Source organism: Mytilus californianus, unplaced genomic scaffold (genome assembly GCF_021869535.1).
Source record: "Mytilus californianus isolate M0D057914Y unplaced genomic scaffold, xbMytCali1.0.p SCAF_13, whole genome shotgun sequence".
Taxonomy (NCBI): Eukaryota; Metazoa; Mollusca; class Bivalvia; order Mytilida; family Mytilidae; genus Mytilus; species Mytilus californianus.
The window spans coordinates 14,034,319-14,051,024 of record NW_026262615.1 but is presented as its reverse complement, the minus strand read 5'-3'; the positions used below and the strand labels follow the sequence as shown (position 1 = coordinate 14,051,024).

At 32.8% G+C, this 16,706-nt stretch overlaps 1 protein-coding gene across 1 annotated transcript; it reads left to right on the top strand.

Annotated features, from left to right (window-relative positions):
- Nucleotides 1-2,204: 2,204 nt before the first annotated feature.
- On the top strand, nucleotides 2,205-14,205 carry LOC127723872 (uncharacterized). The gene is made up of 5 exons (XM_052230590.1): nucleotides 2,205-2,229; nucleotides 4,014-4,076; nucleotides 6,372-6,431; nucleotides 8,749-8,847; nucleotides 12,541-14,205. Exons 1-5 carry the CDS (start codon nucleotides 2,205-2,207, stop codon nucleotides 12,687-12,689), a joined length of 396 nt encoding a protein of 131 aa, XP_052086550.1. The 3' UTR covers nucleotides 12,690-14,205.
- Nucleotides 14,206-16,706: the final 2,501 nt, after the last annotated feature.

Genomic DNA, 16,706 nt, shown 5'->3' with positions numbered 1-16,706 from the left:
CTCCTAATGCAAATTTGCAGATCTAACATTGTTGGGCTTAATTTGATACGATTTGTATATATTTATTATGGTCTTAGCCCTGTATAATCACGTGTTATCAGATAAAGACAGTTTATCTATGTCTCTGACAAATTCTATCGTAAAGGATCGTTAGATGCTGTCACAGAAATGATTATTTGATAAGTATACGTCTCAATAAGTGATAACTCTACTAGAGATCCGTCCATTAGATCACCAGTGAAGGTGATACACGGCTGAAAACACATATTATATTCATAATAACTCTAAATTTCAGCACAACAATGTTTAATCTGCAAATCTGCGGAAGCAAATGTTTGTTCTTCCCTCGCCGGTATTCGTACTCATTGTATTGGAATATCGAGACAACGCCGCCTGCACTGTGTCCAGCGCTCAAGATCACACATGAGTCCGAATACCGGGGAGGGAAGAACAAAATTTGCGCAGATTTAACATTATTGTGCTGATTTTTATTTTCTGGGACAGAGGAACAACTTTAATTTAGAATACGGCCTCATTCGAATAGTTTAGAGCAAATGTATATATGAATTGATACTTGCTTGTTTTTTATATAGTTATTGATGACGAAAAGAAACATATGGTAGGTAAGCTATCTATTTCATTAATTGATACGAGCTAAGTGTGAAAAAGATAAAACAAATAAATGGAAAACTATATTTTTTGTCAATGAGAATTTTGCTTATGACACCACGGTGGCGGCAGAAGGTTTTAAGGAAATGTTTCCTATTCAAATCAACATAATAGTTAATAGTTAGATATTGTACAAATTAATGTTTTATTTCAATATTTCTTAAAGGTCATTTAAATCAATGACATCATTTTTGTATTCAAAAGTGACCATTCATAAAGGGGCAGATATTAAACGAAGGGAGCAACTTTTTGGAGCTTGAACATGTTGAATAGAATATAAACAAATATTCCTCCTTTCTTCCCATTCACTAAACAATACAATCCTAGTTCACATAACTCATGTTCATAATTGGAGACGTAGCCTTTAGATGGATTTTGCTATTTTTTAGGTCCTTTTAGGTTTATAGCTCTTCAACGTTTTCGGTCCTTATACATCCTTGGCTTTCAAATATTGGGGACAGCTGTTTGTGTAATGAACAGTGTTTTTCAAATATGATACGCTATGCCAAGTGTGGCGATATCTCAGAAGAAACATATGCATGATAATACAAAAAAAAATTGAAAACAACATGTTATACATTTCATGTGTTTGAAGCGCTATTCTAAATTTACCTTCATCAGGAACGCTCAATATTTACCTTCATCAGGAACGTTCAATATTTATTGAGCATAAATGGACAATAAAACTCGACGTGTTGTAACATGGATATGTGTTGTATATAAGCGAAAAACAAATGAAAAAAGAGCTTACAATGGGCTGACAAAATTTCAATATTAGCAAAGATAGGACAAAAGAATATATACGTTAAAAACTAATTTTTCAAATCTTCAAAAATCTCAAACATCTCTTGTGATGTAGGCAAAGGTGTGAATTTTTTAATTTTAATAATTTCCATACCGCGACAAATCGATCAATGATATATTTTTAAAAAGGGTTGCATATTGTACAAAGAAATAAAAAGAAAGGCATGAGAAAAAGTCATGACCAAATCAGTCCAGTATCAATCAAGTTGGGCCTTTTAAGCTCTTCAACGTTTTTATTATGTTTTTTACTCGAGTATAACTGAAGATCAGTTAAGTGTCTAGATGCACATCTATTGCAATAAAATTGGTATATCTACTGTTTTCAAATCACTTCAGAAACCAGTGTATGATTCTTAATATACATGTTTGTATTTTTGCTACAACAGGGACATCAACTGACAATGATAAAGAAGAAAAAGGCGATTGTAGTAGTTGCGATCAGAAGGACATGCAGATAAGAAAGTTAGAGAAGATTAACAACAAGATTAAGGAGCATAAATGGACAATAAAACGATTTCTGTCTCAACCAGATCGTATGTATATTTCATTGAAGAATCATTAAGTGTCATTAAAGAATGCTTGTGAAAAGTCAGTGGTAATTCAGTCCCGGAATGTGGGACTTTTTGAAGTGAAAAGTAATAATGTTGTTCATTTACTAATATACATTCTACATTCATGTGTCTTCGATTTGTGAAGCTATCAGTCTACATGAATACGCAAAATTGTTCAAGATGAAGTATAAGATACAGAACAAAGGTAACAAAAACAATCAGGCTGTAACAACCGTTGTCGTATAGTTTTTCTGCACGAGTAGTCAGGTCAAGTCAAAGACCAACTACAAGTGCAGAAAAACTATACGACTGGTTGTTAACATCCCGTTTATTTTGTTACTTTTGTTTTGTATCTGACTTGTACGACGTTTTTAATTAGAAAGTAATACATTTTGCATTTAAGATGATTGCATAATCAAAAAGATGGAACACAAAAAAAAGTGCATATCGGTTTATGTACCGCGATGTTTGGGGATATTTAGTCTTTGATACACAAGGAATTTTGCGATAACACTAGGTCTTCTTAATTCTATCAGCTGGGTGCGAGTAAATCATTTCTTATTCTTTTGATACATATCAGTGAAGTATGAGTAGATTGAAAAGTGACAGGGAAAAAAAAGACCTTTAATCTATATTTCTATCAAAGTAGTCTAATAGTCTAAAACTAAGTTAATGTCCTCTTTCGTAGCCACTTCATATTCTTATAACCAAATAAATTGCCAAAGGGGGATCTTAATTGTTTTGCCCATCACCTCTGCAATTTTGTAATACCCTTTCCCTGCTCCTACATTTATATATATATATATATCCCTCCACAACAGGAAAAAAGCATACATACGTAAAAACAAAGACAGCCGAACAAAGAAATATGTTTATCATCCTCCCTGCCACATTTTGAAAGTGACAAAAAAGCAAATAAATAAACAACAAAAATATGAATAACAGATTTAAGACATTTAAAAATTCAACTACGTATGCAAATGAAATAAGAAAGAGTAAACATACAAATATAATTATATTTTATGAACACTTTTCATATAAATCATATCTATAAAACAAGGTAATTAGGTCACAAAGTGTACGATTAAGTGCCTATGAACTCATTGTATGCACGAGTGACTCTATTCATAAAAATTGTCCGTGTAACTTCATAAAAAGTGTCTGTGTAATACCCGTTATTGTATTGTTTTTCTATAACTCTGCTGGGAGCAAAGTCTTACAACGCTACTTGTATGTTTCCTTTTATTACAAGCTATCCTATTTATTTGGATGAAGTAGGATGTTTAATTTTCCTCTCTCTCCAAAAGACAAGTTTTAAAACCATCTGTTTAAAGAATTCATTTGCATTTGTTGGTAAGACAATAAAGGTAATAAGTAGCATTCTTGGATTAAACGAATTTATGACATTTGCACAGCGGGAAAGGAGCAGCGTAAGATACCAAAGGGACCATCAAAATCATAAGTTGAAGACGAAGTCTGAAACACACAACATAGAAAACATACGACTGAGAAACTCAAACTTCACAAAAAAAAACAACTGGGGGTGATCTTAGTTGCAGTTGCAGGGTAAGCATGTCCTGCTCCACATGCGGCACCAGCAAACTGATTCAGCTTATTTAGAATGTTCTTCCGATGTCGGAAGATAGATTGTCGTCGATGAATTCAAACGTATTAAGCTTGCTGCTGTTTCATATTTTGAAGCGAAAAGCAGTTGCGGTACTTCCTGTATATATAAAATCACTTCCAGTTTTCACTTAACATTGATTCCAAAGAATATACTTTCACTTAAAAGAAGGGAAATATTTAGTCAATCCCGCTTTATAAAACATTTTTTCATGTGAACTAGCTAGTTTGGTCTATTCTGTCTACTTTCTTAAGCTAGAAAGGCCTGGTACTACTTCTTAACTGTCAAACAGAAATGAAATATCAAAAGCAAAACAAGTTGAACAAACTATGCAAGTTGTAATCTTTTATTTTCATTATGAACAGTGGAAGAAATCGCTGACGAAGCCATTGACTACACGTCTGATTACTCATCAGGTATAGAAATAGGTAAATACTCAGATATAAAATGAAAATATTTATATCTATAGAATAATGGTGTGTTTACAATCGACTATTCTCCACTGATGCTACAATTTCGCAGAGTTAAAAAAAAACCTGTTGTTTTCCATCTTATAAACTGCTGTCACAACCAGTATATAAAGCAATACAGTATGTTCATCATCTAATATTGATCATGAAACCGAAAATTGAACATTTGAAAATTCTTAAAACGTTTCATTTGACACTTTTACTCCAAGAAGACGACAAAAATTAAAATGAACTCCAGATGTATTGGGGTTATTTATTTCATAAAGTATGGAGGATGCAAAAAACAAATGCCCGTAGATACACCTACACAAGTAAACATATAATTAATTAATATATGAAATAAGAAAATTCTTTATATGAGGAAGTATGACACATTATCATTATTATATATAATAATTATCCGTTAGTTTTAAGTGACAATCTGCCTAAGAATCAGGCAGTGGTGAAAACATGACCAAAAAAAACCACTCAAGTTGACATTAATTTATGTTCAAATTGTATCATGGTGCATGAATATAACATTCGTTTCCTTGTCCTGTTCTGGTAATTCAAGATATAATTTGGTTGAAATGCACTAGAAATTCACAATTAAAGGGAGATAACTCTGTAATTTGCTATCATTCTAACCAAAAGTTATCTAGAGATTTCTCGAATTACCGGAACAGCAGAAACAAAAGACCTACCATTTCTAACTCAGGATGAGGGTAACTTCAAAATAGGATAGATTGGTCGGTGGGTTTTTTTCGGCCATGTTTTGAAATTTTTCTAAATTGCCTGATTCTTACAAAGACTGGCACTTGATGAAAACATAGTAACGGTGTATTACAGTCCTTATAGAACATATGCAAAATAATAATTATGACCTTACACCAATGTTTGAATTGGATTAAGTTTTTGTCAAAGTTTAAAATGCTTGTATGATTCTATTGTAAATGATATAACAATGACCTACAATGTGTTAAAGTTTATCAAAGAAACATGACATTCAGTTTGGTACTACAGACGCACGTTTATATAAATAAGAAGATGTGGTATGAGTGCCAATGAGACAACTCTCCATCTAAGTCACAATGTATAAAAAAATCACAATCATAGCTCAAATACGGCCTTCCACACGGAGCCATGGCTCACACCGAACAGCAAGCTATAATGGGCCCCAAAATGACTAGTGTAAAACAATACAAACAGGAAAACCAACTATCTGATCTATATAAGAAACGAGAAACACCTATGAACCATATCAACAAACAACAACCACTGAACAACAGGCCCCTGACAGGTGCATAAAAATTCAACGGGTTTCAATGTTTTAACAGGCGCCAACCTTCAACCTAACATGAGACAGTAGTGTAACATTACAACATAAAAAGACCCACTATAAAATATCAATTGAAATGGCTTAACTCGATCAAAAAGACATTAAACAAAAACAAGTAAATATACACTGAACGAATAAGTTTGATCTATGATACAATATAAATACAATATTAAAACGTAGATGCCTATATAACATAGACGTTACAGGTCGTATTAAATAAGATGTAGGAACAGTGTCAAAAAGACAACTCTTACATGATTTAGTCTGTTAAAGACTCATCAGCGGAGCTCGTATAAAAACAGTATAAATTTCAAATAAAATATTAATTGAAAAGGGTTGGAAACAAAATTTCCGTAAATTTGTGTCAAAGACGACTAATGCTGTCTATACATAGTTTCATGTCAACACATATTATGTAACCTAATTCTATACGGAGTCTGAAACATAAGGTTGGTAAGTACTTTTATTTGACACAAATTCAATACGACTACCTCCAGTTTGTATAAGTCACTTTTGGTTACATTTGTGCATAAGAACAAATGTTCCTGTTGTTCTTAGTCTTAGTTAATTGAATAATTGGAGTAAGAAGTAAATCACTCTGAAAACGTAATCACTTCTGAATATAAATAAGAAGATGTGGTATGAGTGCCAATGAGACAACTCTCCATCTAAGTCACAATGTACAAAATGTTAACAAATGTAGGTCAAAGTACGGCTTTCAATACGGAGCCTTGGCTCACACCGAACAGCATGCTATAAAGGGCCCCAACATGACTAGTGTAAAACAATTCGTCTAATCTATATAAAACGGGAAACACCTATGTCAATGAATGTCCACTTCTTATGAAGTAGTTAAATTTACAATAAACGTGCATTAAATCAAGATTAAATAACTCTCGCTATTTGTCTTATGCTTTTATGTTATTAAATTTCAGAAGAATTAACAGATGAAGAATTTTCTGAAAATAGTGACTATATAACTTGTCCATCGTCAGGTATACAGTATACTTATAAGAATGAGTACGACTTCTAAAAAATATTGATGTTTTACATGAAACTAGAGGGTAAATAATTGTGTGAATTTCCCTTCTACTAAAACCACCTACAACAGCCATAATAAAATTAAAACGGGTAATGTGTCAAAGAGAAAACAACTCGACTAAAGAGCAGAAAACAGCCCAAGGCCACCAAAGGGTCTTCAAAACAGCGAGAAACTCCCGCACCCGGAGTAGGGCTTCAGCTGGCCCCTTTAACAAAAATGTGTACTTGTTCAGAGAAAATGGACATCACACTAAATTCCGAAACATATAGACGAACAAAAATCTAAAAAATAACATACAAGGCTAACAAAGGCCAGATGTTTCTGACTTGGGACAGGCGAAAAATGCTGCGGGGTTAAACATGTTTTGTGATATCTCAACCCTCCCCTTATACCTCTAGCTAATGTAGAACAAACACACACATAGCGATTCGCAAGTAAAACTCAGTTTTAAAAGAATCTCGAGCTGGCTTATATGTCCAGATGCAACATTATCCAACTATAAATAGCAACCAGAGAAAGATGTAGTATACCCAACTCTAAAAAGGGTTGCTTCATTGGAATCACCTTGTCATCCGTTAATCGAACAAATAATTTTGTCACACTATTCTTAGAAACCAATAATTAGAACGGCCTTGTATTAGTCAACAACTTAGCATTGATGAGTTGAAAAGTATGCTAAATATTTGGGTCAGTCAGACATCTACTGCCTGTTTGTAGATACTTTCAATATTTCAATAGGTTAAATAAACTTAAAAAATTTAGACCCACGTTTCTACAGTACAATAGAATAGAACGACTTTGTATTTGGTATTTAACTTGATAATAATGAGTTGTAACTCGTGGATACTCTTTTGGTCTGTGGGTAATCAATCTCTTTTGGGGTTATCCTTTGTACTTTTAAGGTTGCTTAATAAAAACAATATATTTTCGTCATCCTTTTTAAAAAAAACTGCTTAACAGAATGACTTCATACTTGGTCAGAAGCTTGACAGTGATCACATATTTATTATTATGAGAGCTATTGGGCACCTTCTTCCTGTTTTCCAATACTTTACAATACAAGTGGTGCATAATTGGCACGACAAAGAATACATTTTTAATATAAAACTATTGATTGAAATAAAAACTTACAAACCAAAAAGTAACCTCGGTGACAGAGTTGTCTACGAGGTTTACCCGCAGTTATCACTAGCCTGTCAACACTGAGGTTGTGGGTTAGAATCTTATGTCGACTATTGCGGGTTGCGTTTGTCTCCAATTTTCATTTAAAAGGGTACCAAATATCCGGACGAAGATCGGTGGTTCTCTTGGGTAACTACGGCTATATCAACCAAAAGATTTTCACTCCGAAACAAGTGTGTTTATATACAACATAAATGTACAAGCATGTCACACGAGCATGTTTTTCTTCGTTTCGTAGCTTTTTCGTTAATCACTATGCATTCATATCGTGACGTAAATTAGGTATTAAGGGTGTACGATACAGTAGCAAGTGCTGATAATAATGCACCCAAATAAAGTGATTTGTTTTCGCAACGTTGCTAATAATAAGCAACCAGAATTCGCGCACAAAGCACTTGCGTCATCAAACCATTTAATAAATTTGAAAGTACAACATTTATATGCAAAAGGAAACGAACATGTTTGTATATTTAAACGTGCACCATTTACTGCGGGGTCATACGATTCGAGACAAATGATGACTGTTTACTTCTATCATCAATGTATTAGAAATTAATGTTTAAGGGAGACCATGTCCTTATTTTCTTTCACTTTCCCGACGCCCGGTATATTTAAAAAAGAAACTGGTATCCGTCCAGACTTTTTTTATTGGGTACCTGCTTCTATCGTGTTAGAATAAATATTTCAAAAATAGCTTCCACTAGATGTTCAGTCATTTAATTCCCCCTCTTCTTAAATTATACGCCCTACTGCTTTGACAGCGGACAACATGGTAAACATCAAAGAAAATGTTGTCATCAATCCCTATGCTTTTCGTGCTTTAAATATACGTTAATTCGTAAATTGTGTGCTATTCGTATAACCTGTCAAAAACTAACTAAACTTTATCATCTAGGGTGTTTATATTTAAGACGGGTTAAGAAATAGAAATGTGTGTTAGTTTCTGATAATTATTCATGTATGGAATATATTTTATTTATATTTATATTTGTATTTCATACGACATGTTTTGTCTTAGAATAGTGTAGGAAAAAATGTTGATTGTACAACTTCAGATTTGACTCAATCACGTCTTTTTCTGTTTCTAGTTAGATTGGAAAGCGCACCAATACAGTGTTATGTGGGACACTCATTTGAATCAAGTCTAGAAAAATTGCGATTAATGATGATGGAGCAGAATTTTGACGGTTAGGCATATTTTATTATTCATTTTTTATTGTAAATGTTTTTTAAAGTCATGAATTTCTTCTTTTTTGGAGGGGACGGACATCGCATTTGTGTTGATATTAGTTATTCTACATAATGTTGATTGCATTGTTTCGTCAAATACAAAACATTTAATAATCTCTTGCTATGCCAGCTAGAGAAATCTTAAGGTTTGAAGTAATATCTAGTACGTAGTTAAAACGCAGACCTGTGCAATTACCTTATTGAATTTGCTTTGCGCACTTCTCTAAAGATTTAATTACTCGTGGACTAGGAAATGCTTACTCTTCTGGAAGGCATTAATTAATCCACTCCCAATTTTTTATAGGTAATTCGATTTTGTTTTATGTAAAATGTTGTGAGTTTGTGTTATGCAATTTGTTGTTGTTTCTAACAAAGTATTTGGTTTGATCAAGTGGTAATTTTGCTCAAAAATCTTTAATCTTAAGCATTACAGTTTTGTAGTAATATCTAAAAATATTGATTTTCTACACTTTACACTGCTATTTTTACGTGATCATTTGAAAGATCGACAACATCTATTAATTAAACCATTCTTTTTTTTTCTACAAATAATGAATTTTAGCGTTCTTATTGGTTCTTGAATCTCATACATCCCATCTCAATTATCAAGAGACATGTTTGTACTATCAGAGACATGAGAAAAGTCGTCTGATCTGTAAATTTACATCTTTTGTCATGATCACTATCAGCCCAATTTTGTTCCAAAACACCTGATTTCATCTTGGTTACTTAATTAACTGATTGTTAATGTTGATACGATCAACTAGCTTTTTCATTTCTACTGTTTGTAATCCCGATAAATCGAACAACAAATGATTATTGATGCCAGTTAAGAAAAACAGTTACGAAAACACTATTTACTCAATGTTAAACAACAACAACAACAACAGAAACAACAAATACAACTGAAAAAAAAGAACCCCACCCTGTCCCCCATTAAAAATTTAATCGAATATGTCCATGGGTTTTTCTCGTTTAGTTCGTTTAACATTGTGTCATGTCGGGCATGTTGAAGATTCTTGTGTAAACGAACGCGCGTTGTAAACATTATCAGCCCTCATCATCTATGATGAGTTTTTCCACAATCACCGGGTCGACACCACTACAAGTGGACGTTTCTTCTACTTGTTTATAACCAACCAAGAAGTCTGCACTCATGTGTTGACATGTCATATCATTTATACGTCTTTTGGAAAATTTAATGTTCATAACATTGTTAAATCATTCGAAATACGAACGTTTGTAGCCCTATATTTGTTTGAAATAGCACAATTTTCTTTGGAAATTTGTTTTCCATGCTCTTCAACGAATTTGGTCTTCGAACTCAACATTGAGATCCGAGCATTATTGTTGAATCTTTTAATGGCGAAACATTTATCTGGCGTGCAAAATTATGAGGCTTGTATGTAAGATGAGTTATTTTCTTCAGTATATGAAAGTAATTCTAGATCGGTGCTTTGTTTAATTTTTTTATTTGGTTATTTGCATATGTTTATAAAAATAAGGAGATGTTGTATGATTGCCAATGAGACAACTATTCACCAAAGTTCAAAAGAAGTGGATGTCAGAAATTATATGCAACCGTACGGCCTTCAACAGTAAGAAACAGCCATACCGTATGTTCGGCTATAAAAGGCCCCGTCATGAAAAATATTAAACAATTCAACTGAATAAACAAACGGCCTATTCATAACAAAGCAATTTACGAAAAACAAACATGACAGACACGAACCAACGACAACCAATGAACTACAGGCTCCTGACTTGAGACAGGCACGTGTAGAATGTGGCGGACTTAAACATGTTTGTGAGCGCTCAACCCTCCCCTAACCTGGTAATGTTATAGCACAACATAAGAACAAACTATAAAAATCAGTTGAAAAGGGCTTAACTAATCAGATCGATACAAAGCTGAAAAACATCTAGCAAAAACTCAGTCCGGACATGGCAGGGTATTTATACATCCCCACAACAAAAAAGACACAAGTGCAAATCTGAGAGTACTCGCAGTTACTAACAGCTAATTCAAAGCCAATAACAACTAATAAAAAAATCATTTATCTAAGACTAAAATATCAATCAGTCTACATCCAATAGATTTAGTGTAAAGATGTCTTAACAGTCAGAGAAAAACATGACCATGTGCAGTTCCACGCACATTGTTACCACATATAATTATCTGTCTTAACTAGTGGTATTCGTTAGTTGTCGTAACTGTTTTGTAACTGTTGTTTACTCATATTAGCCGATAGTCGTCCCTGTTGAATTATATTACTTTGCTATTAATTAATTGGCTGTTAAATATTGTCATCGGTAATAGAATATCGGTAACCCAGTAAATGAATTTTAGTATTAAAAGCCTGAATAATTTATCATTAAGTCATGGTCAGTTTTTCCGTCAATTAGACCCAGCCACTGCGGTTAATTTGGTACTGTTTATGAAATTCGCTTGCAGTAAATTAAGTACTGTTTAGTTGCTTCTTAAGACATTTTAGTATGTTGTGGATGAATACAGGTAAAGTAAAACTACTACTAAACAGTCTGAACATAAACTGAACAGATCGTAATTGACTGCAAGCGAATTGTCTGATCAGTACTAGATACCTAATTATTAATTGGTCAGATCTAAATGAGCGTTACAGGTCACAATTGGTTAACTAGTGATAGAAAGGCTGCACGGGGACCTACATTTCTGTATTGTTTTGTACGTTTTTCAGTTGTGAGAAGGTGATGCATAGCCAAATACAACACATCTCCCTATATATATATAACTTCTATCGCTTACCTGCCACATGTAGGAAACAAATATCTGGTTTTTTTTACCGGAATCCAATAAAAGTCATATCCAAATTTGCATTATGTTGATAAATAGGCGACGATGAATACGTTCTCACATCATTTTATAGAATCGGGTTTTTTAAGACTTTATCAAAATCAATTGGATTGAATTCGAAACACCATTCCTCTTCGTATCTTTATGTTTGCCTTGAAGAAAGCATAGTCATTCTTAATTAATCTTAAACAATTGAGACATTTGAATTTATTTAGTTTTGCTTAATAAAAACACTTTGCGGTAGGACAAATTCTGTAAACATTTACAATTAAAAACAGCCGTAGTGAATCGCTGTTCAAATCTCATAATATCGTTGTGATCATACAAATTAAATATAAAAAGTTAAGATAATTACATGAACAATTACAATGGCGGGACCGGATACATAGACAGGGTAGTAGTCTCTCGCTATCCACATATCACTCGCCATGCAAATTCACGATCAGTCAAAATATCACAATCTATAGTAGTATACACCTACCAAAGGAACATTCAAATTCATAAGTCGAAAATAAACTGACAACGCCATGGTAAAAAAGAGAAAGACCAAAGGACAAACAACAGTATACAAAAACAGCATAGAAAATTAAAGACTGAGATACACAAAACCCACCAAAACCCGGGTGTAATCTCAAGTCCTTTAGAAGGGTAAGCCGATTTTGCTCCACATGACATATGGCACCCGTCGTGTTGCTCGTGTAAGTACAAACCCGGTTTATAAGTGCAGAAAATCAGCAAGCGAGTTCAGACAAAAACATATTGTAAAGGTCAACCAATTTTTATCATGTGCATTGTAATTTGTTTTATTTTGTAAAAGGGAGAGAGAAACTCCGTATACAGATAATATTTAAGGAAGAGCGTGATATGAAATGGACTACTGATATTCTCAATTCTTTCAAAGAAGAAAATAACGATCGCTTCAGTGGAATAGAATTCTTCCATGTATCCAGCATCAATAAAGGCTGAAAGAAACTCCATTATGTACCAAAAACAATATTGAGGCTTAGTTTCAATAGACAATATATGACTACAAATGTATTACTTTGCTGGGTCAAGTTTTATAGATTATGCGAAATATATTAGTCTTAAAAAATGTATCAAATATAACTTTCATCTCATTTTCTTTTTCTATTGTTACATTCAAACAATAATATGATTTGTTTCAAGATAATTTTACATTATATAAATAGAGATCCATAATTTAATCAACTTAGTTCTTTCAATTATTGTACACTGAAAGGACAAATGATTATAATAGTTGTATTGTAACCTTAAATCAAGGATTTTAATTAGAAGGAACAATATCAATGTTGAATATACACAATTGCATCTTAAGAATTTGAATAATAATGAATTTTGGTTTTATGTTCCTACTTTATTTTTATTTCATTTTGGGATTATTGTTTTTCCAAGTTGGTTGTAATAGTATTGGATTCTGATTTTGGCTTTGGTCGCCACTAACAGTAAAGAGTTGTTCGACATTTTTTGAATTGTACATCAAATAATTTTTGGATCTTGTTATATCATATATATATATATGAAAGATTTTAGAACAAACTTGAAAGGTTATTGCAGATAATTTCTACAAATATCCCCATGAGGGGCATAAATTTAAAACAAAATATATCCCCGAATATACTAGAAGATAAGAAGCAATATTTCTGAAATTCAAGTGCATTAATTTCTGGTATGCAATTTATTACAATGTCCTGTTGTTATTGAGTCAAAAATATTCGAAAACACTTGATGCACTTGTGCATTTCTAGAATTATTTTTTTGTAAGTGTTGCTTGTCGTGAAATACTGTTTAGTGGATATATTTCCTTTGGGATTTAGCCAAAAGCTGTTGACCAAAACACTCACGAAACATCTATGAATTTGAAAGAGCAACATTCAAATTTAGCTGGCTTGTTGTTGTTAACAATGAACAACCCCAAGGACATATATAGCATAGAAATACAAATGTATAGATTCAAAAGTGAATATTGCTAATAAGTAAAAGCATCTTTAGTAATGTGTCCTTATTACAAAAATAAATAGCATTCATATATACACAAGTAATTTCTTTATTTCACTGAGATATAAGATGTCAGAATAGATAATTTCTAACCCTTTTTTTAAGAATACTATAGACAGAAACACAAGTATGTATATAATATACATATCTACAATTCAACCTCAAAATTTGAAAAAAAATCAATACATATTAAGCCATAACAATTTCAGGTTTTCTTTTGCAAATTATTTATCTGTGTGTTGTATTTTATACTTTTTCCAGCATGTATTAACGGTTGCCAGTTTATGATATGCAAAAGTATGTAATGGATCATTATACTAATTTTAGTGTAAACTACAGCTTTACAATGAAAAAGATTTTTCGTTGGTTTTTGAATTAATTTTATGTGTTTCAATTTTGATTTGTTGATTTTGTTTTTCTTATTAAATGAATTATGAATATGTAAAATTAAAGTGTTTCCGAAAAATATTGTAAAATTACTTTTTTGAAGCTTTGTATATCATTTAGTCACCTGTTTATTATTGAGACCGTATATTTACTTTTACATGTGTTTTGACCGTTAATGTTTTGTTTGAGGTGATGGAAGATATGTTGGTGTTTAATTGACCTATATAACATCTACTTTTATTCATTACAACACCCAAGATATTTCATACAACCGAAAGGCCATTTGAAATTTAACTGATTTTTGTTTGTCGTTTCTGTACAGTTCATTACTTCTGCACAGGAAGTGGTTCCTTTCAAATATACGTTTGCATGTTTACGAAAAAAAAATATGACACGAACCAACGGCAACCACTGAACAACATGCTCCTGTCTTGTGACGGGCACATACATAATGTGGCGGGGTTAAACATGTTTAAAGGCGCCAATCCTCCCCCTAACCTGGGACAGTGGTGTAACAGTACAACATGGAAACATGCAGAAAAACATCTGACAAAAACACAGACCGGACGTGGCAGCTGGGTATACATCCTTTAAAACAAGACAAGACGCAAGTTACTGACAGCTTATTTAAAGCCAATATAACGTTTAATAAAAAAAATCATGTAACTAAGACTAAATAAGATTAGCTGTTCTTTTGACATATGGAGAAGCAAGTTAATAAAACTATATGTTTTTTTCATTATTTATACTAACAACCAAAACGTTTTCCTGCGACCTCAAAATTAATAGCGTTCTTGCCAAACAAGTGTGAGTTCTTTTGCAAGGAAAGTAAGTTTTCCAAATGTCTATATACAATTGGTTATTGTCGTTATAAGAGTCTAACCTGTTTTGTCCAGCCACTGTCAGATGCGGGACCATTTTCAGTGTCATATCATTCAAGGCTGTTTTGGTTATTCCCTTCACAATTATGTGTGGAGTTAGCACACCTCCACCTACATTGGCACAAGCATGGAATTAGAGTCACGCTTCCTCTTAAACCCGTTTTACTCTGCACATGCCTCGTTCATTAATTTTAATGCCATTTGTCTTTTTCTTCAAAATTAAAAAGACAGTGTAACTATTTATCTTTATAAAACTTGTCAATTTTTGAATTATTTTTGATAACATCCGATGAAAATTATTTTACTATGGGACGACTATTAATTGTTCGGTAAAGGGAATGGCTGCATGAGATATTTAGAATTGAACATGCTGACCTGTAGGAATTGAAGAAAATGTATTCCTGTTCAAGTCAGCATGAATAGGAATATTCTAACCAACACAATATGAGGTATAATGGTCTAAAAAATAAGCCGTACCTAGCGAAAAGTGAGAATTAATATCTCGTCCTAGAACAATACCCCCCTTTTTTCTCCACTACCACCGGAAATCAAAATAGTCGTCCCATATAATCATTAATGGAACAGTGTTGTGAACTTATAGACAGAGCGAATACTTAATTGTTCGTTTATAAATTTCAATATTAATCAAAAAGAAACTCAGGTTTCAACTCCCGCAGGCAAATTAAGTTGACCTTAGGTGGATTTGGTTATTATTATTATGTACTAGTATCTTTTTTTCTCATATAGCTCCTCAATATACATTCTCGGCTTTTAAATATTCGGCTTTGAACGTTCCTGGTGAATGTAAATCCAGAGAAGCGCTTCGGGCGCATGTAATTATTTAACGTTTTATTTTCATTTTTTAATCAACAAATTATTTTTAAAACAGACGGATATCGAATTTTCTAAAAACATGTATTAACAAGGAAAGTGTATGTTTTCTATTTGTTCCTCCTTGTCTGTTGTTGTTTTTTTTTGTTTTTTTTGGGGTTTTTTTTTTATATGTGATTGTATGGTATTTTCATGTTTTAGTTTGTCACGACGCCTTATTTTTCTGATTAAAATACTATGTTGCTAAATGCGTCTACCTCCAATTAAAAGATACTGTTGTAAGGTTACGTTCAAGAATACGTACAAGTCCATGCGCATAACATGCATTATTATATACTTATTATTTACAACTTATGTATTATTGCTATATCAAAGAATATACACTAGATTACAAAAGTACCGCGTCAGTAGTTTTGATGGAAGATAAATGACTGTCTCGTCTATATTCAATTTTTTTTCCAGACTGCTTTTGGGAGTGTTTCTTTTAATTTAGCAAAATATGACTGTACATTTTCTGGTGACATGTGCTTATAGCGGATTGCTTCCGTCGCCTCCGGTTTCTGAAGGTTGATACATCTGGAAATCTCTTTTTATGTAGTCTCCACATCATAAGTCTTGTCAGATGGGATCTTATTTTTGAATAAGATCCCTCTGTTTTGAGCCAACAGTCGAGCATAGGCTGAGCACTCAGTGGCGGATCCAGATCGGGGCGTACGCCCCCTCTTTACTTGCACTTTTTTTAGTTAAGACTGTAAAATGATTAATCATACTAGATTTCGTTAAATTTGCCATTTCCTGTATATTTTATGCGACAATTCGTTACTCGCTCGTATTTACGTGTAATTAATATATTATTGAGTATGTCAAA

Bases quoted from the DNA above. Each gene is read 5' to 3' on its own strand.
- LOC127723872 (XM_052230590.1), top strand. From the start codon at position 2,205: ATGAAGTATAAGATACAGAACAAAG. The intron at 4,077-6,371 runs GTAAATACTCAG...ATTAAATTTCAG, and splicing joins CTCATCAGGTATAGAAATAG to AAGAATTAACAGATGAAGAA. The intron at 8,848-12,540 runs GTTAGGCATATT...ATTTTGTAAAAG, and splicing joins GATGGAGCAGAATTTTGACG to GGAGAGAGAAACTCCGTATA.